The 27,272-nt window shown below is 37.5% G+C and overlaps 1 protein-coding gene and 1 long non-coding RNA gene across 3 annotated transcripts in view; one reads left to right on the forward strand and one right to left on the reverse strand.

The window, feature by feature from the left end:
• The window catches only part of LOC129256983 (mitochondrial tRNA-specific 2-thiouridylase 1-like), a 36,915-nt gene extending 26,953 nt beyond the window's left edge, over window positions 1–9,962 (reverse strand). Inside the window, exons 1-2 of one of the 2 annotated variants that reach the window (XM_064097372.1) lie at window positions 9,832–9,962; window positions 600–945 (exon numbers count right to left, since the gene is read on the reverse strand). In XM_064097372.1, the coding sequence (XP_063953442.1) occupies window positions 600–681 (82 nt within the window). In that variant the 5' untranslated portion in view covers window positions 682–945; window positions 9,832–9,962. Of the gene's footprint in view, window positions 1–599; window positions 1,133–9,831 lie in introns of those variants that run through there. The other variant, XM_054895219.2, reaches the window with a different exon arrangement.
• A 3,098-nt stretch (window positions 9,963–13,060) lies between these two features.
• LOC135153764 (uncharacterized) lies at window positions 13,061–14,353 on the forward strand. The gene is made up of 3 exons (XR_010293271.1): window positions 13,061–13,171; window positions 13,570–13,689; window positions 14,130–14,353. It is a non-coding gene; the product is annotated as an uncharacterized LOC135153764 (long non-coding RNA).
• The last annotated feature ends 12,919 nt before the right edge of the window (window positions 14,354–27,272 follow it).

Here is a 27,272-nt window from a genome sequence, read left to right on the forward strand (position 1 = left end):
AAAGTTGATTTGAATAAAAAGAGAAAAATACAACAAGCATAACACTAAAAATTTCATCGAAATCGGATGTAAAATAAGAAAGTTATGACATTTTTAACTTTCGCTTAATTTCACAAAACAGTTATATGCACATCCTGGCTGGTATGCAAATGAGGAGACTATGACGTCATCCACTCACTATTTCTTTTGTATTTTATTATATGAAATATTCTAAATCTAATTTTCTTCTCATTGTCAAGTGATACAACGATTAATTCCTCCCTGAACATGTTGAATTAGCATTGTTTAATACTATATGGTTGTCAAGTTGGTCCTTATTGTCAAATCTATAAAAAATGAAATATTGTATAATTCAAACAATAAAAAACAAAAGAAATAGTGAGTGATGGACATCATCGACTGACTCACCTAATTGTGAATATCACTGTTTTGTGAAAAATAAGCGAAACTTCAAAATGTCATAACTTTCTTATTTTACATCCGATTTTGATGAAATTTTCAGCACTATGCTACGGTACTGCTAGTGCTAGTTTGATTTTTCTCTATTTATTCAAGTCAGCATTTTCCTGGGGTGGACTTGACCTTTAAGTTTAAGTTACCTTTGCTTTTCAGGATCCAAGCAGCTACACTGCTATCTACACCTCCAGACATAGCACACACTAAATGCTTGGCCTTGGCCATGATGACGTCGCGTTGCCGGGATCAGCCACGTCGCGTCCACGAATGAAGTACCGGTACCGGTAGGATGGAGCAGAACTCACTGCATGCACAGGCACTGCTCGGCCTCGGGCGCTGGGCGGACAGCTCGCCGCGCCGCTCCCGGACTTCTCATTCCAAGGTCTGCTGCTGCAGCCACAGCCCAGGCCGCTGGTTACGTCTGGTTCCGAGTTAGCTAACCTCGCTTGGATATTTAGTGTGAGTGTTCCACTTCGGAGCTTCAAGCTCCTGTAAATTGTCCATAAAAACAAATTAAAAAAGAATGTTATTTTCTCTTGTATCGAGAGACCAACAAATTACGCCATACCCATGCCAATTTCAATTAGTGACTTACGCCTTGGCGCGTGTAGTACACTGCATGCCCGCGCGCGCGGGCGCTGGCAACCGTGCACCGTGCTTACATTTATTTTTATTCATAGGAGAATATTGAGGGGGTGGTGTTCTTTTTATTTGGCAACCAGTCAATTTGACTATTTTCGCCGAGCGGCCAAGTTAGTCTAGGTCAAGTCCACCCCACAAAAATGTTGATTTGAATAAATAGAGAAAATCTAACAAGCATAACACTGAAAATTTCATCAAAATCGGATATGAAATAAGAAAGTAATGCCTGACATTTTAATGTTTCGCCTTTTTTACTCAAAACAGTTATGCACAACTCAGTGATATGCAAATGAGAGAGTCGATGATGTCCATCATTCACTATTTCTTATGTTTTTTATTGTTTTAATTATACAATATTTCAATTTTTACAGAATTGACAATGATGTAAAACTTTTCTGAACCACGTAATGTTAAACAATGTTAATTCCACATTTTCAGGCAAGGAAAAAACTCCATTGGACATGAAAAGGGGAAGAAAATCAATATTTCCTATAATAGAATAGAAAGGAAATAGTGAGTGGGTGACGTCATCAGTCCCCTCATTTGCATACTGACCAGGATGTGCATATAACTGTTTTGTGAAATTAAGCGAATTAAACTTTAAAATGTCATAACTTTCTTATTTACATCCGATTTTGATGAAATTTTCAGTGTTATTGCTTGTTATAGATTTTCTCTATTTATTCAAATCAACATTTTTCTGGGGTGGACTTGACCTAGACTAATAATTTTTGAAGAAGAAAACATTTTGGCCGGATAATTTATTGGGGCACTTTTTTCTCTTATTAAATCTCTACCCGAGCTTAAAAGTGTGGTGAAAACTTTCGACATTACTACCATTTTACCCCTTTCTTCCTATTTTTTTTTTTTTTTTTTTTTTTTTTTTGGGGGGGGGGGGCTGTCATTTCTTTCACAATAAGGATCGAAGTTCGTAATTTTGTCCAGGACCAGGGCTCAAGTTCATTTTAAAGCTCTTCTTGTCATTCTTCTCATAAGGTCATAAAGGACTTGCCGGCCTGAGCTTTACAGAGACCATGCACATCAGGGGCGGATCCAGGATTTGTAAAAGGGGTCATGTGCAGGGGGGGGGGGCATTTCAGTGTTCAGAAAAAAGGTGATTAATGAGCCCCCCCCCCCCAAAAAAAAAAAAAAAAAAAAAAAAAAAAAAAAAAACCCTGATCACTCCCAATTAATGGTGATTTATGTCGCATTGCCTTTCATGTAATTTATCTTGCTCAATGTAAAATTTTGAAGTCAATATACAAAACATATTTTTCGGAAATCGAACTCTCATTATTTTGTTTGATCTACAAATTAATTGTTAAAAAGTGCTCTGTCAAAAAAAATTGTTTTATGGACTGAATATTAACATTTTCTGCTCGCGCTGCACGCTCGAAATTTTTTTGATATGTCATATTGTACCAAAATCGTGTATTCCATAAAGTTCTCAAAATATCCCTATTCAGGTCGGATTGTCAAAATGTATATCAGCTATTAGCGCTGCACACTCGCATTTTGATTGGTGAGTTATGTATACAATCTCAGTTTCGGCTCTCAATTCGCGCTCGCATTGATTGTTGAAAATATATTAACTATCATGCATGTTATTCATAATTACAAAAGTGCTTTAAATGTCCAGTTTTCAGACCATAATATTAACATATTTCCTGCTCTTATTATGAAAGCTTATGGATCTGATTCACATAACTTGGATGTAAGAGTAATTAAGTATCACTGACTGAACATATTGTGCGAGTTTCAGGTCCCCGGGGGGGGGCACTCGACCAAAAAAGTGGTAGGGGTGTGCCGCGGGCGAGACAAAAAACGGGGGCCTTGGAGCGGGCTTATTGTAAAAGGAGGGTCCTCGGAACGGGCTTCGGAACTACAAATGTTTGTGAAAACGGGGGTCCTTGGAACTAGTGGATCGCCAGCGTGTGAGTGCGAATGCATCCATATGGAACTAGTCTACAATTGTAGACCCACATCTGCAGTGTGTGTATCACAGCTGATTCATAGCAGACTAGGTCTACTAGAGCCTGCAGATCCCACTTCACGAGCCATTCAGAGTCTGCATAGCAGACTACTATGGAACGGGCATGCGTGCATGATGCAGCTAGCGCGGCATCCGCCGGGTGCGCTCGCGCAGAGGCGATGGTCCATAGACAAATAAATGTGGATATATAGGGGTAATCAAGTATCACTGACAAGTCTTAGGTCACATTATCAAGGTAAAAAAAAAAGGTCAAATACCATTTAGGGTCAATGAACGTATCATTAAATGAATGGTGTTTTTGTAAATCACACAGCTGCTATATTGAATCGCGTAATGCATGTGAGACTGACAAAGGCGCTTTACTTGTTTGGTGTAATTAAATCTCGAATTTTTCCACTCGCGCTTCGCGCTCGTAACAATTGTTTAGTTATATTGTTTAGTTATAAACTTATTACCCTTTTCACGATTACAGAAAGTGCATACAATTTCAAGTCCGGTGTTGGCCTTGGTGTTGAAACAGTGGCGTGGCTATGATTTTTTTCTGGGGGGGGCACTGTGGGTCCTTGCTTTTTAATGGGGGGGGGGGCAACATTTTTACTGTGTATATGTGTCACGGGGGCAGATCCAGCTTTCGCCTATGAGGAGGTGGGGCTGATATCGGCCGCTCAAAGTTGATTTTTCTTTGTTTGAAACTATTAGAGTGAATTATAGTGAATATAATATTCTTATATAAAACAACAAAAATTTGAAATAATTTCATATGAGCCCTAAATAAAAAGTGCGAGTGCGAAGCGCGAGCTATTTTTTTAACTTTCTTGCATTTTTTCCTGAAAATTTAACATTCTGGGCAATGTTTTAGTAAACGTTCTGGCCAGATCGAAAAGGGATCGACCTGTTGAGGACTGTTTGCAGTTACCCATGAAGATACATATTTCAACATTTAAATAATGTGAGCGCGAAGCGCGAGCTGAAAATTTTTGATATTCCGACCTAAAAAAAAAACTGTCATTCTAAATGGTGACTATCTTCCTAATATTCCTAAGCGCGAGAAGAAACTTGTCGATATTCCATTCTGAAAAAGGGCCAATTTAGTTATCAGGAATTCATGAAAATTTCATTTTCTTATTTATTAATCTAATATTGTTGATTATTAAGGCTTAAAAACTTGATGTTTTTAAACATTTTGTAGTTATGAATAGGCCACATGGGTTAAAATATGTTTAACATTAATTAAAGTAGCTTGTTATTGACACATAACTAACCAATCAAAATATGCGAGCGCGCAGCGCTATAGCTTATAGGCCTACGTTTTGACAATCACTTCTGAAAAGGGACATTTTAAATAGCACTTGAAAAAATCAATTTGTAAAAAAAAAGTAATAATGAAAGCTCGATAGCCAGGATTTCATTTTGGAGGGGGTTGTAAAAGCGCGCTCCCTAGGGGGTGGGTGCAGGGAGGGGAAGTTTCCCTCTCCCGCGCGAAGCTTTCGATGTTTCATGAATTAAAATGAAAAGGAGCCGTCTCTCTTGTCTCTAGTACCTATATCAGCTCCAATTCAGTTGAATTTATTGTGATTTTGAACCTTATTTTCAAAAGTGATTGTGAACGCACAAAAAGGGATTATATTAAGGAAATCAAAATAATTACACCGTGCGAAGCGCGGAACCTAAAGCGCTTCATCATTTTTTTGGGGGGGATAGAAAAGGGTCCCGGGAAAAGGGTATTTTCTAAGTTATATTAAATGCTTTCCTGGGAAAGATCAGATTTGAATGATTACAAACATTTTAGCGACAGTGCATATCTTTAACTCACAAAACAGAGGAGAAGAAGAATATATATACAGGGGCGGATCCAGCCTTCGCCAATAGGGGGCCCGGAATTTTTTTTTCAACCATATTTTCCCCGATCGGCCGCTCGAAGATGATTTTTGGTTTCTTTGAAGGGGTAGTCCTAATAGTCACTTCTTAGCTTCATTTTTTTTAAATCAACATAAATATATGATAACATAATCTTTATTTATATAATGCGAGCGCGAAGCGCGAGCTAAATTTTTTCGAAATCATATGTATTTTTTCCTAAAATTTGAACATTCTGGGCAATGTTTGTTATCCTGAAAAAGATGTGTATGCAACTAAATAATTACTCTACGAACGCGGAGCGCGAGCAGAAATGAACTGATGGAAAGGAACATGTTAAAGACTGCATGCATTTAGACATGAAGACGTTACATATTTTAAAAAATCAAATAACGCGAGCGCGAAGCGCGAGCTGAATTTTTTTGACATTTTTACCTAAAGAATGGAAATTCTAAGTACTTTTTGTAACATAAACAATTGATGGGAAAATTTCGAGATTTAGACCTACTGAACGAGACACTCTATTCATGTTTTGTAAATCATGAAAAGGATTAGTAACTGGGGATCTTCCTTACATTACTAATGCGAGCGCAAAGCGCGAGCAGAAAATTTTTATATACGTTTTGAACTGATCGAAAAGGTACCTATTAATGACTGCTTGCACTTAGTCAGGAAGACGTTACATATTTCAACTATCAAATAATGCGAGCGCGAAGCGCGAGCTGAAAAAATTTGACATTCTACATAAAGAATGGAAAATTTTAATAAATGTTTGTAATCGTGAACAGGATAGCTATATAACTAAACAATTGATAATTTGATGCGAGCGCGAAGCGGGAGCTGAAAAAATCGAGATTTAGATTTAAAAACGGGACACTCTATTCATGTTTTGTAAATCATGAAAAGAATGAGTAATAGGGGATCTTCGTACATTAATAATGCGAGCACAAAATTTTTGATATTGTGATCTGAAACTGGATAATGATTTGAGTATCTGTATAAACATGCGCGCGCGTGTTTCATATTTAAACCTAGAATCTAGGCATTCTAAATACATCTTCCGATCTGAAAAAAAAAAAGGTTTTGATATAGGACCGGGACATCCTTAGGACATGTCATCATATGAAAATGATGACTATCTTCCTTTTAGTATTCCTCTTGCTAAGCGCGAGATGAAACAATTAAAAGGGACAATTTGATTATTTAATTGATATCTTATTCATTAATGCCTAATGAGGGCACGAAATCTGATGATATTATGGCCTGAAAACTGGACATTCCAAGCACTTTTGTAATTATAAATAGGATGCATCAGTTAATATATTTAAATCATTAAAGCGAGCGCAAATTGCGAGCCTATTTTTTATACACTGTCATGAAAGGGGATTTTAAGTAGTTTGTTGTATAATCAATATTGAGACAACACAACTCGTCAATCAAAATGCGAGCGTGCAGCGCGAGCTGATACGTTTTTACATCAGACCTGAAAAGGCATATTTCGAAAAAATTATAGAATACACAAAAATAATAGGTACCTGATAAATCAAAATTTTAATCGATTCGCGAGCATATACAGAATATAGCTTTTACACAACACGTTTATTCAACCCAGTTGCGTAATGAACCAAATATTTTGAGGGGGCAAAACACTTTGTATTCAATAATAACTCATTGCAACGGAGCCAATTGGCAATATTATTATTCAAATCTTCATTGATTTTACGTTCAAGGCATGTATCATCAGCATATAGTGATAATGTACTGTGCCGAACAATTTGGTTATCATTCAAATACATTATATAAAAACATCGGACCAAGGATACTTCCTTGGGGGTACTCCGCAAATTACCGAACGGGGCTCAGAATAATTTCCATTGATAACAGTTACCTGCTTACGCATACGAAGACAGTCTTTTACCCAGGCCAAACTTTGATCATCAAAACCATATATACGCGCAGTTTATCGATGATGACGTCATGGGGAACCATATCGAACGCTTTCTTCAAATCTAGGGTAACCAGGCCGACCATTAGGGCATGGAATTAGAATAAGGTTCAAAGGCCGCGGAACGGTTTTCAAAGTGGGGGGGGGGGGGGAGCTGACCATGCAAAAATCACAATCTTGGTCATTTTTACGTTTTTGTACACGGGTTTTGGAAAAAAAGTGGGGGGCTGAAGCAAAGACCTTATAATATATTACTAGACCGAAAGCTGCGTGCGCGTTCAGCACAAAACAAATGAGATTAGGCTCCGCCTACCGCGATCATTTGAAGACAAAAATAAGCCCTCATTGACATTCATGAGCATGAAGATATTCATAATCCGGCCTTTTCATTGGCTATGAGCGTCATTACTACGCGATTTCCCCGATTCTTTGTCATCGATACTAGTGGTATCGTGTTACAGAATTAATTATTCATTTGACCTCATTACGTCATCTAATTTATTCATTCTGAAACTTTTCTTTCCACACACAAAATGGACCTACAAACACTCCGGTGAGTACGTATTAATTGATATAACCACATGAATTCAGTGGACTATTTACACATTTCACACTGTATTTTGTGATCTTAGGTTATTTCTTTAACAAATTAGAGAATTTGCTATCATTCTTCTGTTAAAGGAAAGCAGAATTTGGTCTTTGAAATTGAAGTTAGATTGTCATCGTCGCCCAGTGCAGCCTGTATGTTGCTTGCAGTGTATTTTGTACGGGTTCCTAGCCGGCTGGGAATCGAGAGATAATCGGGCTGGTTGGTTCACCTCCAACAAGGACCAACCCACGATTGATTAAAACAAGAAGAATGAGGCTTCTTTTTGTACACTGTAACGTTAGATCTAGAGGGAGATCTGGATCTATCTTCAGTAGATCGAGACTCAGTCAGGAATAAACTGTGAAGCGGAGTGTGCATGAAGATACGCCTGTCATTGTGTCAATCCTCAGACTCAGTCCTCACTTTGTCTTTGTTTCAGATATCAAATTTATTTTGCATAACTTCAGGCTTCTGCATTTAGCCCCCACCCATTTTAACTCTTATTGTTATTTATAAATATAGTTAGATTCGGTCTTAGAAATAACATGCTGCTCTGCATGTTTGTCTTATTATCAATAGATCTAGGACCTAGATCTCTTAATCCTAGGCCCTATACTTAGATCTAGGCTACTTTACTTTTATTTATTCATCGATGCTATCAAGAGCTAGGCCTACCTAATTAAAATCTAGTCTAACTTATACTATAATAGGGAGACCGCGCGGACGTCAATTGCATTCCGCCTTTTGTTACACGCCGCACGGACCTTCAACGAGCAGCTCACAAAAATACGACATGTCTCTCATTATTTTGCCATCACAAAACAAAATAGTCAATATATATCAAAATAAGCCAACAACATCATCATCAAGTATATTCTCAAGCTAATCAATGTCGAAATAAAAGAGATCGTGGTGTTTTATCATGCTTTTGAAGCAACGGAAATGACCCCTCACTCACCGGTTTGAACAACGGTTCGTCAGCGCGAGCGCTAACACACGCAAATTCGCATAGGTCGCATTTCCCCTCGAAATGGTCAGAGATTTTGGAGCAAAATTCCACTTTGAAGCATTTTCGACACTTGATCCTCACATCGTATGATCATGATCTATATACCAAAAGAAAGGAAATAATTTGCTCTGTATACTCATATCGGTTTACAATTCACTCGCTTTCGCCAAAAAAAGATATAATGAGAAGTAACATTCCTTCTGCGATAGCGAGAGTACGATTAAAGTCTCTGTACGTAAACCGAGTCCAGTTTGCATTTTCGACGATGCTGAATCCGATTATGACATCATTTTTTCGCATATCCCTGAGGATCATGTGTCGGATTGCAATTCAAAATACCCTTACCATGCGAGTTTTTGAACAGCGAAAAAAGGGCGTGGTAAACCCGATGACGCCAGATTAAATACGCGCTTTCTTAATGACGTCAAGCGGTCCCGCGCCTATGGTCACGTGCCCAACCGGCGCGAGAATTCAAAGTTCATCGCGGGTGTCGCTGTGCGCAATGCTATGGAGTTTCAATGCAATTTTGTCTACATGTACTTTGTGAATGATCGTGAGTCGAGTGTATCGCTTACACACGTACACATGCACGTGGATGATTTGCATTTGCACATGTAAACTTAGTGACTCATCACTGGTGTAATCATTCAACAGTGCATGTATTTTGATCTGTCCATTTATCATCCCATGTTTTACATCAATCTTTGAATTATCTTTGGTCGATATATCAAAGTCTCGCGGCAGCAATCATATTCAACCAAAACAACAATGTAAGTGGAAGAAGACAGTCCAAATAATATTTCATCAAGATGCATCAAGGCCGGTGTGCTACCGAGACCTCGACATTTTTAAATATTTTTTTTAAATGAATTTTCGAGCCGGCCAGACTTTGATATATTGACCAAAGATGATGCACCCAGAGAGAGAGAGGGGGGTTGAGAAGAAAAGAGAGGGAGCAGAAAAAGAGATAAGTTAGATGTAAGGGGAGAGGTCGGAGTAGCAGTGTGATGAGAATTTATGTAAATTGGGTAGAGACCTCGGGGTAGAGACAAGTTCACGTTGTGTAATTGAACAAAAGAGATCAAGCCAAAAAAAAATTGAACGTTGATCATGCTAAATTATATAGTCCTGGATGATGTCAAAAGTCAGAAGGCAGGTGCAATCTACCCCCCCCCCCTCCACCAACCTGTACCTTCATCGGCACAAGAATTTAATTGATAGAATAATAATTTTGCTGTCCGTCTTCGTATATATCCCTCGAACTTCGAAGGATGATAAAAAAAGCCGTCTCTAAGTCCAAATATTTTGCCCATTTCCCGGACTCATTTCTTCATACTTACAGTAGAAAGGCTCTTATAATCCTATATAAAATGATTCCACTTATTCCATATGGAGAGTGTCCTTTTTTCAACCATGGTGTTGGACGTACTTGTATACCTCTCCATGATTCAACTCTGATCGTGATTCAGCTGTGCATGGACCTTTCGTTGGAATATCCGTTACCATGGTGACCGGCGGCCAAGATAACATGCAGGTGGTCATTGTTTACAAATATCTGGAGACTGAGAATGGAGGTTAAATGCCGCGTCATTCCCAGGGGTCCATGTTCTGAACATGGAAACGATTGTGGTTGAGCCCCGTTCCCACGGTAGTTGCCATGACAGAGCAACTATAATTATATACATGTAGTAAGTTCTTTGGATCCCAGTTTTCAAAGCCTTCACAAATCATAGGAAATTTATCAATTACAACTCGCTATCTACGACAAATATAATAATGACTGTGTTGGAATCAGTTACAACCAAAATGCTAAATAAAAAAGAGGGGTTAATTATATTTGAAGGGGTGAATCCAGGAATTACCAGAACGGGGGGGGGGGGGGGTACGCTGTTTGGACGAAAAGAAGTTGGCTGCCACTGTGAAGTTGACAACTCGATAATTTTCTGACAATCAAGCAAAAAGAAATCAAAATGGAGTGGATGGAAACTTGTCGCCCCCCCCCCACCAGCACTGATTAAAAGCATTTAAAAACAATTTTCAAGAAGAATCAACGGGATCACGAATAAGAAAGAGAATCACACATTAAAAAAAATCATTTACATGCAGAATTAAATTCATAGAACAATAATTTTGCTGGCCGTCTTCGTATATATCCCTCGAACTTCGAAGGATGATTAAAAAAAAAAGCCGTCTCCAAGTCCAAATATTTTGCCCACTTCCCGGACTCATTTCAGTCATTATTTTTCTTCATCTTAATGCTTACAGTAGAAATGCTCTTATATATAATCCTATATGAACTGATTCCACTTATTCCAGATCGAGAGTGTCTTTTTTTTCAACTATGGAGGGGTATGGAGGTCCCTCTCCATGTTTCAACTCTGATCGTGATTCAACTGTGCATGGACCTCTCGGTCCATGAACTGAACATACGTTGGAATGTCCGTTACCATGGTGACCAGCGGCCAAGATAAGATCATTGTTTACAAATATCTGGAGACTGAGAATGGAGGTCAAATGCCGGGTCATTCCCAGGGGTCCATGTTCTGAACATGGAAACGATTGTGGTCGAGCCCCGTTCCCACGGTAGTTGCCATGACAGAGTAACTATAATCATATTAGTTCTTTGGATCCCAGTTATCAAAGCCTTCACAAATCATAGGAAATTTATCAATTACAACTCGCTATCTACGACAAATATAATAATGACTGTGTTGGAATCGGTAACCAAAGTGCAAAATCAAGAAGGGGGTTAATTATTTGAAGGGGTGAATCCAATAATCAGAACGGGGGGGGGGGTGGGGTTACGCTTTTTGGACAAAAAGAAGTTGGCCGCCACTGTCAAGTTGACAACTGGATAAATTTCTGACAATCAAGCAAAAAGAAATCAAAATGGAGTGGGTGGGAACTTGCCCCCCCCCCCTCCCACCAGCGCCTGATTAAAAGCATTTAAAACAATTTTCAACAAGAATCAATAAAATTGATAAAAAAGAGAATCACACAATTAAAAAATCAATCCCATGCTGAAAACTACATGCTGATTCTTCTCATTCTTTGCCTCGCCCCCCCCCCCCGCCCCATCTCGTCTCGAATTTTGGGGAATACCTTTTTCATGAGGTGATGATTAAACTTTCTCTGTCTTAGCAGATACACAACTCGATAATGTACTGCCACATCACATGCAAATCACAGACAAATGCCAGACTCTCTCAGACCATGTCAGACATAAATATAAACAAAGGAAATTTCCACGCCGTGTCGTGAGCCACGTGGGAAGGTACATTGAATGGACACACTTTTGATGCACACAAATAATCCCAGACACATTTCATCATAAGCTTTTGTCTCTCTCATAACCTCTCAAGCATTGGTTCTGGACGTTACGATCGCGTCTCTTTCCCCCTCTCTCTCCCTCTCTCTTTCTAATTCTATGCATTGCATTCGCTCGTGACATGGCTTGACCTAAACCTGACCTAAACGCACCCGTACGGGTGCGTAACTCGAACTTTTGAAGACAGTCGGGGTCAAAGTAATACATATTCATGACCGTGCAGCGTAAAAATCATGGCGCGCTGACATCATTAGCAACATTCGCGGAGACTCCTCCTTACGAGGGAGGCCTTCATTTCCTGAATTGGACGTGAACGCGTATCGTGGATGACCATATTTTGGGAGGTTTTTGAGCTATTATTGGCGGAAAAATGTCAATTTCTCTTCGCTTGTAACTTTGCAGTAAAATGGAATAACTTCAAGAAATTCGGCAGTTGGTATGAGTGAAATTTTCCCTATAAAATGATTACAGTCATAGCACGTAAGTCCAACCCTATCCAAAGATAAAAATTAGGTCCGGTCTCCCTACATACTTTCCCAAATCTTCGACACTTACCCCCAGGGCTTATGATCTAGGTCTGTAATTTAGGCCTAGATCTAGGTCTGGGCTTAGACGACTCCATTTACATGTACGAGTATGATGACTGTCAGTGGACCAAGGACTAGATCTAGATCTACTCTCGGTCAATAATGGCAATGAAGTCTTAGCCAGGAATAAAAGTCAGAGTCAGACATCAAAAATTTCTAAACCGATATAGGGTCTAAATCTCGGTTTAGAACCGAAGCTTTACTTTCTAGGTCTAGATAGATCGAGAGTCCATAGTTGGTCTAGATCTAGACCTAATTTAGATACATGAATGCTGTCGCACAGCACTGAGTCTCGTTGGACTAGATCTATACTTTCTTACAAATAGATCTAGACCTAGTGCATGAGATTATGAAATTGTGTTAAAATCAAATGAAATAAGATTCGGAATTAAAAAGATCCAGGTTTTTTTTTTTTTTTTTTTTGGGGGGGGGGGAATGTGAAAAAATTTAGAGAAACCTAAAATTCAGAAAGCGAGGGCCAGAAGCGACCAATATTACCTAGCCCTAGGGCCGTTTTGTGCATTTTCTAAAGTAAAATTGAAGGATGTCATGCAATTCTCTTTTTGATGAAGGTTTCACATTTCAGCTCTTACCCAAACCCCTCCTCCTAAACATACGGCCATGAAAAAGATCACTTCTTATTATTCTCTCTTTTCTTTCACAAACAGGTTGAGTTTGAAGAACAAGAAAAACAGTAGAGGTCTACCTATATGGTTCAAGATGATGATCATAAGTGCATGCATCATTTTGCAGATTCTCATCCAGGTATAAAACTTAAACTAACCCATACAAAATTACAGATACATTACATGCATTGAATGTTTACCATGTTTACATTAAATAAAAATAGTCCGAGCCACAAAGAGGTAGGATCTGTAATGAATATACACTTCTTAAATATACAGGCTCTCGAGTCTAAAATAGAACCAATGCCAAAAGTTATGTACCTTGGGCAAATTTATAAAATACCGGTTAGGTCATGTCCTTGATCTACTAGTAATTAAATGGCCTTTTTATTTCCTATTTGTTTATAAACAAAGCAACATTTATTTTTCATATTTTACAAAATTCATTTTATTCATTCTTCAGTGTGATATTCATATTTCATATTTGTAGATTTACGATTATTTAAAAATCTTGTTATTTTACATTTTGTCCAATAGGATGATGCAGTTTTACAATTTCCATGGAGGTGATTGATGATGACAAATAATTGGTGAAGTAGGCCTAATAGAACAGCGACTAGACCACAAAGAGAAATACAACCTACAGCAGTTATATGAGTGAGTTAATTAGTGAATATTTTTGATAATGGAGGTTGTTCACATTTTTTTTGGCAACAAATAGACCTGCCTTTGAAAAACCCATTTCAATTTTGTTTTTAGATTATAGTTAGTGTCGTTTTTAATCACAGATCAAAATATTCTGTGCAAAAAAACATATCAACTTTCATTCTGACTATTTATATAATTTACATATATGTTGATTCATATATTCATATTTATGAGAAATCTCTGTCATTTTTTCATAGAGTACATGTAGTTATAATGGAGAGTGGTATGTAAACTGCATAGAGCAGGTTTAAGTGATATGCTTTATAGAAGTACAAGTTTATAATTAGTAGAAGTAAGATTCTCACTTTTCTTAAAACATTTATGTTTTTAAAATCACAATTTTAATTTAAATTCATTGATTTTTTTTTCTCTATTTTTTCAATCTGCAGGACTGGTGTAACAGATGTTTTCATTCAAGAAATCCAACAATTCAAGAGTCTGACTTAGGAACCACTTGATGAAGATGGAAAAGGTTTTTTTTCCAAGTCCAATTTTTCTCAAAAAAAACAAAATTATTATCACAACCCCAAATTCATGACGTATGAAATTTCTTGTTGATTTTCATTAAAACTGGTTGCAAAAGGAGAAGCTATAAACATACAAATAGGAGCGGCGGAGTGAAGTTAAAAGTGGGGGTGGGGGGCATAGGGAAAATGCTGTATTACGTGAAATTTTTAAGAAGTTGCGAGCGAGCAAAATTTTGACATTTAAAAAAAAAAAATCTAAAATATTCAGAATGATATATTTCACCCTTTTCTTTCCTTTTCTCTTTTTTTTTCTTGGTCGTGATTTTTTTTTTTTTTTTTTTTTTTTTTTTTGGGGGGGGGGGGCAATAGTCCATCAACCCCCCCCCCTCCATCTGTACGAAACTGCTTATATACCCCAACTCATGAATTATTAAACTTAATGCACAAAGGATTTCCTTCATAAGTACCGGTATATTATCGAAATGAGAATATTGTTTTCTTGTTTCTAGGGCAATCGTCATGGTGACCATAAAACGGGTCCTCAGGTGAAAGGGGCACAGAACAAGTTCTTTATGAGCACTTTTCTTGGGTAAAAGGGGGCAGTGATTCGAGAAAGGGCACTTACAAGAAGGCGAGGGGGCACTCTTTAACACTTGAAACGGGCCCTCAGATGAAAGGGCACAGAACACGTTCCGGGGGGGGGGCATTTTGGGGTTAAAAAATTGCATACAAGGAAGAGCACTTGGTAACACCTAAAACAGGTTCTCGTCAGGTGAAAGGGACACAGTACACGTTCGTGAGTGGGCATTTTTCTTGCATAAAAAGGCACTTTTCAGTGATTCAAGAAGTAGGGGGAACTGTGCCCCCCCCCCTCCCCAGGATCGCTGCCCCAGCATACAAAAAAAAAAATATTTTGGTTCAAAGTATTAACATACGCTTAAGAAAAAGGTAAAGCTTTATCCTCTGATAATGTGATATTTTGTTATGGCTAATTAATAAAATTCACAACTAACCAGATAATTCCTTTATGTCTTTCATTTGGGTTCATATAGTATTTGTACAGAGCTAAAATGAAAGGGATTTGGAATTGGCAAAATTCAAAATGAGATGAAGATCGAGAGAGGGAAAGAGTGATGAGAAGTGGGTTGAAAAGAGATGAGAAAGAAATGGAGGGGCACATATGAAGAGATAATTTAGAGGGGGTGGTAAGAGAGCTAGAATGTGGGAAGTAGGAACAAAAGGGGTGGAAGAGAAATAAGACGAGATTTATGGAAACCAGGAGACAGATAACAAGTGGGAAAAGAAGAATAAAATATATGAAGAGTTTAGTTGCAAAAGGGGTTAGGGCCACTTTGGACCATTCCGAGAAAAACTGTTTTTATTCTCACTTATTGCAATATTCTTATGAGAAACTAAATTGTCATGATGTACTACTCTATCATGTGAACATAAAATTTGGTATAAAAGAAATCTACCTGTCTTCAATTTTTTTCTATATACTTTAAAAAAGATATCATTGTGTATACCTAACCCCTTTTGCAAGTAAATTGAAGTGAATCCAATCTCTTTTGATTAAAAAAGTGATTTTTTTTTGCCACTTCCATTCACGTTTTCATTTCAATTTCAAATTTTCTTTGGTATCATCAGAGTGACTGAAAATTTAGAGGTTTAGAAACAGAAAACAATAAAATATATAAAAAATGGACCTAGCCCCTTTTGACAAATGAGTTCTTCAGAAGAGTTTAGTTGCAAAAGGGGTTAGGTCCACTCCAAGAAAATAATTCTTTTTTATTTCTCCCATATTGCAATATTCTTATGCAAAACTGAATTTTCATGATAGCCTACCATGAGAACATAAAATTGGGTTTAAAAGATATTTACTTGTCTTTATATTTTTAAAGATATTATTTTCCAAAAAAAGTCTGTGTGGACCTAACCCCTTTTGCAACTAAACTGAAATGGACCTAACCCCTTTTGAAAAAAAATGTGATTTTTCTCAAGTTTGCCATATTAGTTCACTTTTTAATAGGAATTTCAACTTTTCTATGGTATCATCTTATATAGCTACTGAAAATCTATACATTAAGACATAAAAATCAAGTTTGATGAAAAATGGATCTAACCCCTTTTGAAAATGAGCTCTACTTATGTAGGAGAAAGGCGGCACAAAAGAATTTTGAGTGGGAAAATGATTAAATGAAAAAAAAAAACAGAGTAAGAAATGCTGGAGAATAAAGGGGACAGGAAACGTATTAAACATGATAAATTGGGGCCCGTTTCATCATGAGTTACAAGTATGGTAACTACGATCTAGGGATGGCAAAAAGCACTAGAGACATCTTTACCTAATCACGACTTGATCTACTCTTTTCATCTTCCCGTTTGGAATTAGCAAATGCCTATAAGACGCAATACAAACAATGCTTTGTTTTTAAGTGATATCGCTTGTGATATCGATACTTTATAGAGCGCAACCTATCGTCTCAGATTTGCGCTTGCTTGATTCGCTGAATCCTTCGCGTCTCGAGCGCGTAACAAAATGAATACATGAATGAATTTGCCAAGTTGACCTTTGTCATTGCGCTGATGTGCGTATTGTCTAATACACGTACAAAACCACAGTTGACGAGGGAGCATCGTACGAAATTAATATTAATGAGGGCTTATTTTAGCTTCTAATGGATTAAACAAAATGGCGGTAGCTTCGGGGGCTTGGGCTGAAGCCCCCCCCCCCCCCCGCTTCCGCGGCCCTGAGGTTAAGCCGAAGTATATGAAGTTATTTTTTTTATTCATTTTTTGTAATGGAAAAGGAAGGAAAGCGGGAAAATGTACGGAAGAAGAACATTTGAGATAATTAATCAAAGCTAAATTTGAAAACAAAGAAAAGGGACAATATAAAAATAATAACACGACCGGGCTGCCGATGATTGAAATAAAAGAGCGGGTATCAAAAGATGGACTGCATACAACATTGTGCTATTAAGCTTGCTAAATTTTGCTAAAAAAGACCCACGCAGTAGGGGCTCTTCATTTATAACCTTCAAATGGCTCTATAACGCCCCCCGTTAAATCAATGGCATACAGGCGCGGGGGGATCTTGGTTCCACACCCAAGAGGAAATAAAAGAAATTATAGGAGACAACGTATAATGAAATGCTCGCTTTGCACGCTGGCGACTTTTTACAAATTTTTCCCACATTGCTATTAGCAATGTGTAAATATATGATCATTTCGTCAAAACGCAAACAACGTGAGTTTGCCAATGTCCAGATCAAGATAAATAATTTTCCTATAAATCGTATGCACAAATGTAAATATCTCGGTGTGGTACTAAATGAATATATGACGTGGAATGACCAAATTGATAAGATGAAAAGCAAAATTACTTCAAGTCTATACTGTTTAAAACGCGCGAGGCCATATATATCTCAATATACTGCTATATGTCATTGTATAAATGTCTTATTCTACCCCACTTTGATTATTGTTCATATATTTGGAGAAATGCTAGGAAAACCCAAATTAATCGTCTCATTGTAATGCAGAATAGGGTCCTTCGAATTGTGCTGAAAGTAGATTCCTTGTTCAGCACATCGGCTATAGGCGGATCCAGGGGGGGGGGGGCTGAGGGGCCCGGGTCCCCCTATTGGCGGAGCAAAAAGGAGGGAAAAGAGAGGAGAAAAAAGAAGAGGAGGAAGATGAGTAAATAAAATAAGATGAGGGGAAGACTTGGAATATAAAAAGAATCTTTCATGTCACTATATAAAATTTTCGCTCGCATTGCCTGTTAGGTGATTTTCATATCTTGTTCAATATGGAGTTTAAATATCAAGTTTGGAAGTCAATATACAAAACATATTTCATCTCGGAAATCGAACTTTCATTATTTTGTGTGATTTTTTAAAAGTTCTCTGTAAAAATGTCAGTTTTATGGTCTGAATATTAAAGTTTTCTGCTCGCGCTGCGCGCTCGCATATTTTGATTTATCTTGCAGGTACCTTTTATTTTCGTGTATTTCATAAAATTTTCAAGATATCCCTTTTCAGGTCTGATTGTAAAAACGTATCAGCTCGCGCTGCACGCTCGCATTTTGATTGGCGAGTTGTGTTGTCTCAATATTGATTATACAACAAACTACTTAAAATCCCCTTTCATGACAGTGTATAAAAAATAGGCTCGCAGTTTGCGCTCGCTTTAATGATTTAAATATATTAACTGATGCATCCTATTTATAATTACAAAAGTGCTTGGAATGTCCAGTTTTCAGGCCATAATATCATCAGATTTCGTGCCCTCATTAGGCATTAATGAATAAGATATCAATTAAATAATCAAATTGTCCCTTTTAATTGTTTCATCTCGCGCTTAGCAAGAGGAATAGAAAGACAGTCAATATTTTCATAAGATGACATGTCCTAAGGATGTCCCAGTCCTATAAAAAACTTTTTTTTTCAGATCGGAATATCAAATAGTTTAAGCTCGCGCTTCGCGCTCGCTTTGATTTTCATGATAAAAGATTATTTAGAATGCCTAGATTCTAGGTCTAAATATTAAAAACACGCGCGTATGTTTATACAGATACTCAACTTGTTCTCTTAATTTAAATCATTTTCCAGTTTAAAATCACAATATTAAAAATTTTCTGCTTGCGCTTTGTGCTCGCATTATTAATGTAAGAAGATCCCCTTTTACTCATTCTTTTCATGATTTACAAAACGTGAATAGAGTGTCCCGTTTTTCGGTCTAAATCTCGATTTTCGATTTTCCGCTCGCATCAATTGTTTAGTTTTTTACTTATTCTGTTTAAGTTACAAAAAGTGCTTAGAATTTCCATTCTTTAGGTAAAAATGTCAAAAAAATTCAGCTCGCGCTTTGCGCTCGCATTATATAAATAAGGATTATGATATTACATATTTATGTTGATTCATAAGAATAAAGCTAAGAATTAGGACTACCCCTTCAAAGAAACCAAAAATCTTCATCGAGCGGCCGATCAGGGAAAATATGGCTGGAAAAAAATCCGGGCCCCCCCCCCCTATTGGCGAAGGCGGGATCCGCCCCTGCATCAGCATTATACACCAAATTGAATGCTGAATCAATCGTCCTTAGATGGAAAAAACAAGCACTTATAAGGTGTATTAATATTTATGTTACTCAATAAGCATTTGCCACATTTTATATAGTCTTAAGCAACATTCTACCAACACACTCCGGTACTCAAACAATATAATAAACTTACGAAAACACCCAAAACAGACTTTGCACGAAATAGCAGCCTATATCTTGACATACTTGATTTTAATTAATTGGCAGAACGTATTCGCACTTTACCAAATCTAAATTTATTTTAATCTGAAATTGAAAAGTCCTGAAATCTAGATTATCTTTTCTTTTACCAAACTTTTTTATTTTTTATTTTTGTTACAATTGTGTTTTTGTTTTTCTGTTTTGATTTTGTTTATTTTTTGTTTCATCCTCCCTCTTTAGTTTTGTATATAAGTTTTTGTTTTGCTTTGTTATGATTTGTTATTCTTTATATTGTTTGCATATTGCACGGCCTCTCTGAAAACCAGCCATTAAAAATGATCGAGGGCTTTTCACTGTGTTTATAAATCAAAATCAACTTTAACTGGCAAGAAAGTAACACACTAGTCCTATAGCCGAGGTGGCAAAACGGGCTAAGAGAAAGGGTGAGGGAAACAAAGGAGAACTGACTGCAGTATAGTCATTTAATCACGCGAAGCGCGGAAGCAAAATATATAAATTTAGAGCGAAAGTGAAGTAGTTTCGTTATACTTCTTTTGATAAAAAGAACAAAAAGAAAAAACCCACAAAGTTATACCTTTCTTCCCTCCCCCCTTCGCTTTTCCTTTTCTCCTCTCTTTTTTCACCTTTTTTTTCTTTTTGGGGACGTTTTTTTGGGGGGCGACCGCCCCCTGGCTACGCTCCTGATATCCGAGCTGAAATATATTTTATATATTACCTTCAAAACTTGATATCTTAAGCTCCATATCAGCCTATATTTAGCAAGATATGAATCTCATCAAACAGGTAATGCGAGCGTGAAGCGCGAGCGAAAAATTTATAGTGACATGAAAGATTTTTTGTTAGTCTTCCCCTCCACCTTATTTTATTCACTCGTCTTCCTCCTCTTAAGTATTATTTCCCTTTTTTTCTTCTATTTTCCCCCCTTTTTGCTTTCTATCCCTCTTTTGTTTTGCTCCGCCAATTTTTTCCGGGGGGCACCTGGGGGCACTTGCCCTCCCCCCGTGTTGAAATTTGGACTGCTTCCCCTATAGCTCCAAAACTTTTTAAGAGTTTATAAAACTGATCCAGATGCACATTATTAACATATCCCAACAACTAGTGTTTTCGGGAAACACCTTAATTTGTCATACTATACAGCCGTACTATCGTATAAGAGTAGGGGATCGAAACCCCGCGTAGTGGTCCACCTGCACCCCCAAATCACTTATATCGGGAGGAGAGACCTGCGGGTCATAGTGATTCAGTTCGCTTTTCGCCTCCCAGGCACAGGTGACGCCAAACAAATAATGATAATTTTTGGTGTTATAATCGTGTAAAAATTGACCTAATGCACCATCAACACCAATAATGGTCAACACTAATTTAACCTTGAAATCACCCAATGTGGTTGAAAAATATTCCAGGCCCTCCCCCGCCCCTATTGGCGCCGCCGCGAAGGCCCGAAGGCTGGATCCGCCCCTGCCAATTCGAGTTCAGTCTTAAAGGAGAATGAAACTCTTGGAGCAAGTTAGCTTTTGTGAAAGCAGAAAAATCAAAAAATAAGATCAACAAAAGTTTGAGTAAAATAGGACTAGCAATAAAAGAGTTATGAGCATTTGAATGTCGAGATCACTAATGCTATGGAGATCCCCCCATTGGCAATGCGACCAAGATCTGTGATGTCACACACGTACAACTCTCCCATTTGGACACTGAAAATATACCCCAAAACATTTCTTTTTGCTCATTCTATATGACAAACGATTCATCAATGATATAATGTTGTGAAACCTCTGTACTTGTCATCTCATAAAGAGAACACCTCACCTTGTGATAGACTCTATAAAAGTGAGAATATAAGTGAAATAAGTACTAAAGTAATGAGAGAGTTGTACGTGTGTGATATCACAGATCTTGGTCGCATTGCCGATGGGAGGATCTACATGGCACTAGTGATCTCAATATTCAAATGCTCATAACTTTCTTATTATTCATTCAATCATCCTCAAACTTTCAACAATGTGTTCCTTTGATTTTTCTCTTTGATATGGATTCAGCTGGTTTCAAGGGTTTCATTCTCCTTTAAAGAATTATTGCATGCGTCGCGATCTCGACCCCTGCCCCCCCCCCCCCCGGAAAAGTTTCTGCGTACAGTCTTGATGATGAGATCGGTAATTCATATTTAGCCTTCATGGCGTGGGGGGGGGGGGGTAAACCATAAACAGAGGTGGTATGTGTCTTGGTCAAATCCATGGAGCTATTGATCCAGGCGCAGGCTAGGCATGATCGAAGAGGATGAAAAGTAGACAATCATCTTGAAATCAAAACTCTCGCACTTTGGACTTTGTCATACTATACCGTACTGTACTATGAAGAAAAAAGAGTACCGTATAACCGCCAGAACTCGTACACCTTTTCAATAAAGGTCGCATAAAATGTATTTACGGTGTTTCTGGCTTACATTCTTGGGCTTGCGATGTAGCCGAAATTCTAAGCTTTCCGTAGGTGCCGTTCGATTTGGATTTTCTGGGGAAATAGTTCAGTGGGCGCGACCACTGAACTAGAGATACGTGGAATACGTGCAGCGGCGTAACAGGGGTCGGTGGCCAGGGGGGGCAAGAGCCAAAAATTTCCCGGTCATATCATGGTATGAACAGGCGTAATGGTGTAATGAGGCGACTATTTTGAGAAGGCCAGATATTGCGTATCGGGCAGAATTTATCTTTAAAAACAGTTGCGAGCGAGCGAAGCGAGCGAGCAAATATTTTGACCTTCTTAATACAAAAATTCAATTTTGTGATAGATTTTGACATGATATCCAGAAAACAATATATTTCACTTTTCTCTCTTTAGATTCCTTTTTTGTGGTCTGTACGATACGCCACTGTGAACAGGATTCTTTGTGGCATTAGCGTGAAGAGTAAAAAAAGAAGGAAAAAAAACAGGGGAGCAGTATAGCACATGTGCTAAAAAGCTGCTTTATATAAGTCCCGAGCGAGCGAAGCGAGCGAGAAAAAAAATCACCTTTTCATGAGAATCAAACTTTGAGCTATTTTTTGACATTATATTCAGTAAATAAAATCATATCCTACACTTTTCCTTTGCTTTTTTTTCCTCCTTTTTTTAAATTCTTGTTTGTAGAACTTTTTGGGGCCATGGCCCAACCCTTCCATACGCAGTGCTGTGCGGTTGGGGTCCGGGCAGAGCCCCCGAAACTTTTTGATATCAAAGCCATTTAAACCTCGCAGATTGCCGCTATTTTAATCAAAATCACGGTCATATACAGAATATAGCTTTTACATAACACATTTATTCAAACCGGTTGCATAATGAACCAAATATTTTTAAGGGGCAAAACATAGCAATGTGGGAAAATTTGTAAAAAAAAGTCGCCAGCATGCAAAGCGAGCTGGAAAAAAATTGCCAATTGAAATTAAATTCTAATTATGTGATAGCTTTTTCCATTATATTCAGCAAATAACGCATTTCATTGTTTCCATTCATTTCATGACATACGTTGTCTCCTACAATTTCTTTTATTTTCTCTTGGGTGTGGAACCAAGACCCCCCACGCCTGTATGCCAGTGATTGATTGTGATTGAACGGGGGGCGTTATAGAGCCATTTGAAGGTTATGAATGAAGAGCCCCTACTGCGTGGGGTCTGGGGCAAAGCCCCGGTAGCTTATTTGCATAAAATTTAGCAAGCTTATAGCACAATGTTGTATGCAGTCCATCTTTTTTCCCGCTCTTTAATTTCAATCATCGGCAGCCCAGTCGTATTATTATATTTTTTCCTTGTCCCTTTTCTTTTCCAATTTAGCTTTTGACTAATTACTCTCTACCTTCGTTTCCCGCTATTGGTTGCCATTTTGTCATCTTTTAATTCATTTCCCACCGTGCTATTGCATTACATAGGCCTTTTTCGGAATGATTTGTTCTTTCTCAAATGTCAGTTCTTCTTTCGTACATTTTCCCGCTTTCCTTCCTTTTCCATTTAAAAAAAAGTTTTTCTTCGTTTTCTTTTCCCTTTCCCTTTCCTTTTCCTCCTTTCCTTTCCCCTTTCCTTCCCCTTTCCCTTTCTTTCTCCCTCCTTTTTTTTCTTTTTCCCGTTTTTCTTTTATTTTCCCGGTGAAATCCGCCAGGGGGGGCAACTTGCCCCCCCTGCCCCCCCGCCTGTTACGCCACTGAATACGTGTCCCTATTCCCAACGTACACAAAGCCGTGCGGCAACGAAGAGCATCGGGCTTCACGCTCGACTGAGCGCGCCGCCATTTTGCTAGGTCAATACTGGCTGGTCGACAAATGCTGCGTGTAGGCAGATGGGAGAAAGGAACGCATAGAAAGTGTTCCTTGTGCTGTTTAAAGTTTTAGTTTGCTTTGTTACATCATGAACTATATGTTATTGAATACTTTCATAACTGAAAATGTTGATTTAGTCAGATTTTTGTATTAAAGGGGAGTAAACATAGCCTATATACAGACATGAAATCATAAAAAAACTCGACCTTTTTCACGCGCACACTGTGACAAAGAAAGGCCCCACAACAAATTTGCTTTCTGAGTAGGCCTACAGTTTGTCTGAACAATAAAGGCATTCTAGCTGGTTGCATAAAAAAAAAATCTTTTAACGACTAGAAATCATGTCCCTTTTCTCTAGCTTTTTTTTTTTTACACCTCCCTTCTCATTCAACTATTCATCTCATCTAATTTTCTCTGATTTTCCTCTTTAGTGTCCATCTCTCTTATCCTCCCTTTTCTCCATCCCCTTCTATTTCTTCCATTTCTACTTTCACGCCCCCCTCTCTCTCTTATTTCTCCCCTTTATATCATCTCGATCTCCCTCTTTATTATTTTTCCTTTCTCTTTGGCTTCTTTCTCTCTGATTTTCCTCTTCTTTCTCATCTCTCTCTCTTACCTTCCCTTTCTATCTATCCCCCTTATATCTCTCTTTTATTTCCCCATCTCCCTTATATCAAGCCCTCTTATCTCCCTCTCGTCTCGCCTTTCTCTCCTCACCTCTTTCTCATTCCTTGTCATTTCCCCCTTTCTCTCCCTCTCTCTTTGATCTTCCTCTTCTTTCCATCTCTTCTCTTTGATCGTCTGTTTCTTTTTTTCTCTCCGGCTCCATCTTTACCATTTTGCCTTTCTCATTTCAACTTTCTCTATTTAAATTTTGAGTTCAGGGTGAAAAATTGAATAGAAGTTTGAGGACAAGAAGGTTTTTACTTTTAATGAGCCTTCAAAGTTGGACCTTCGTGCGCTCAGCCATGAATTATCTAGGGGTGATGGATAAACAAATTCAACTCTAACAAGTTTACTAATTATATATAGAGCACAAATCAGAAAAGCATAGCAATGGTAATTCCATTAAAAAAGTTGTGGCACTAAATTTCGCTTATTTTCACATACCAGTTATATGCATATCCTGGTCAGTATGAAATATTCCACATGTCAAAAATTGCACAAAAAGACCACTACCTCTTGTCAAATATTTCCCGGGATCGTCCCGTATTTTGCTCCTTCAATTGTCCCGGCGTCCCGACAAACCCTTCCCGGGACACCTATCTGTCCCGTATTTTTAGAATACTGAACAAAATGTAGTTGAAACATTTAAAAGTGACGAATTTTCATCAAATAACCTAACAGATGACGAAGCAGAGACAACAATCGATAACTAAACTTTTGCAAAGTTTTGCGGGTGATTATCCTATAACCCAATACATTGCAAACGAGCTGGCTTCCTGCCTGTGTGTGGCAGGCTCTATGCATGTAGGATCGGAGCAGATTCTCAATGGTGCAAACAATCTCACATGATAAACAGTTTTTCCACCAAAATAATCACAAATTCGGCGGGAAATTTTTATGATCATAATAATATAGATTCTCAGACTACTGATTTAATAGGAGGCACAAGTTTTTTTTTGTTTTCATAACTGGATGTACATGTAATTGTTTTAGCTTTCATTTTGAGTCTTGTTGTGTAGGATGCCGGCGCTGTTTCCTCTAATTTGTAAGTTGACAATGTTTCACTTTGAAATTTTATACATTTCTAAACCACTTAGTTTTTCAAAATTTTAAAGATATATATCTAAAAAACACCAAATATCATTATCATTTCTGTTAGATGATTGGATTGCTTTTGTTTGCTTGAAGTTTGAACTTTTTCCTCTTTCATTTTTATTCTTCATCCTTCTATCCTTCCTGCTTGCTTTTTTTGTTCCATCTATCTTTTAATGTTTCCTACCTTTCTTTCCTGATCCTGTCTGTGTGTTAATTTTCTTCCTTTCCTTCTTTCTCTTATCTGCCCTTTTTATTTACTTCCTTCTCCCTTCCTCGATCACCTTTAATTTCTTTCCGTTTTTTCTCTCCTTCCATTATTTTTTTTCATTCTCTCCTCCTCCAATCTTTCCTCCCTCTCTTTCATTCTTTATTTAATTTTCCTTCTATTCTTTCCCCTTATTTTTTCTTTCCCTCCCTCCCTTCCTTCCTTCCCCCTTCCTGTTTTCTTCTTTCTTCGTTTCTTTCTTTCAAAGAATGAAAACATTTTTCTTTCCTTCATTCTTTGTTTCCTCCTCCTTTTTCTTACTTTTTCTTTCTCACCTTTATTTTGTCTGTCACACATCTTCCCTTTCTTTCTTTTTCTTTTTTTCTATATTCGATGAATTCAAAGAATGACGAAAACCTTTTTTCTCTTTTATTCTTTCTTTCATCGTCCTTTTAATTATTCTAACTTTCTTTCATTTTTTCTTTCTTCTTTCTCATTTCATTTCTTTTCTTTCTCTCCTTCATTCTTTCGTTCACCCTCCCTTCCAATTCTTTATATTTTTTTTCACAAGTATAACACTGTACCGTGTAGCCTTCTTTGATAATCTTTTTTTATCGATTGTCCCGTATTTCACTTTGTGAAATCTGGTCACCCTGATTTAAACCCGATTTAAACCCTTTTTTTAAACTACATGAATTACCAGGTCCCAGTACATTGTGCATATAGAAATATGGTTGTACATGATTGGCTTAATGACATTAAAATACTCTTTGCCACACTAAGTACATCAGTATTAATTCTATATTTATAGAGAAAACATATTGCATCTTGCACATACTTTCAATTGCCTTCTACGGTGCGTTCTCGAACAATTGACCTAGCAAAATGGCGGCGGTCACGTGACTTATCGAGTTCGCCGGCGATGTTTTGCTTGGGTGAACACGACTTCCACGTATTTTTAGTTCAGTGGGCGCGACGATCGCTACACTACATGCCAGAATTCGAACACCAGATGGCGCAATACAATTTGCCTGTTGATGATCGCGCGATCATATCCCCCTCGCTCTGTGATAATTAAATGATTGGTTTGTTGTTAATTCATTGTTTATTGACTTAATTCACCTCTTTATCTATTTCCATGTAGTTATTTTTTAATTTCTTCAATTATTTATACATTAAATCATAGGTTCCATTCATTGAAATAATTAATTTTCATAAATTTCATTGTTTGAATGAGTTTCTGCTACATTTAATTTATATTTCAATTTTAGAATAATTTCAGTCATATCACTTACTTTTATTTTGAGTTTTGTGCATATAGATTTTCTAATTTGTTTATTAAAAAAAATCAGAATGGATTCATTTATTTGCAATAGCTTTTTTATGTATTCCTCTCAATTACTATTCTTCTATGACTTATATCAAATTATTGATATTGTTATTGATTTATTATCATATTTTATTATTTTTATATTTATTGTCATTTTCATTATTGTCATTATTAAAATAATATTTACTATTATCAATGTTATCAATATCATCACCATCATTT

Source organism: Lytechinus pictus, chromosome 3 (genome assembly GCF_037042905.1).
Source record: "Lytechinus pictus isolate F3 Inbred chromosome 3, Lp3.0, whole genome shotgun sequence".
Classification (NCBI taxonomy): Eukaryota; Metazoa; Echinodermata; class Echinoidea; order Temnopleuroida; family Toxopneustidae; genus Lytechinus; species Lytechinus pictus.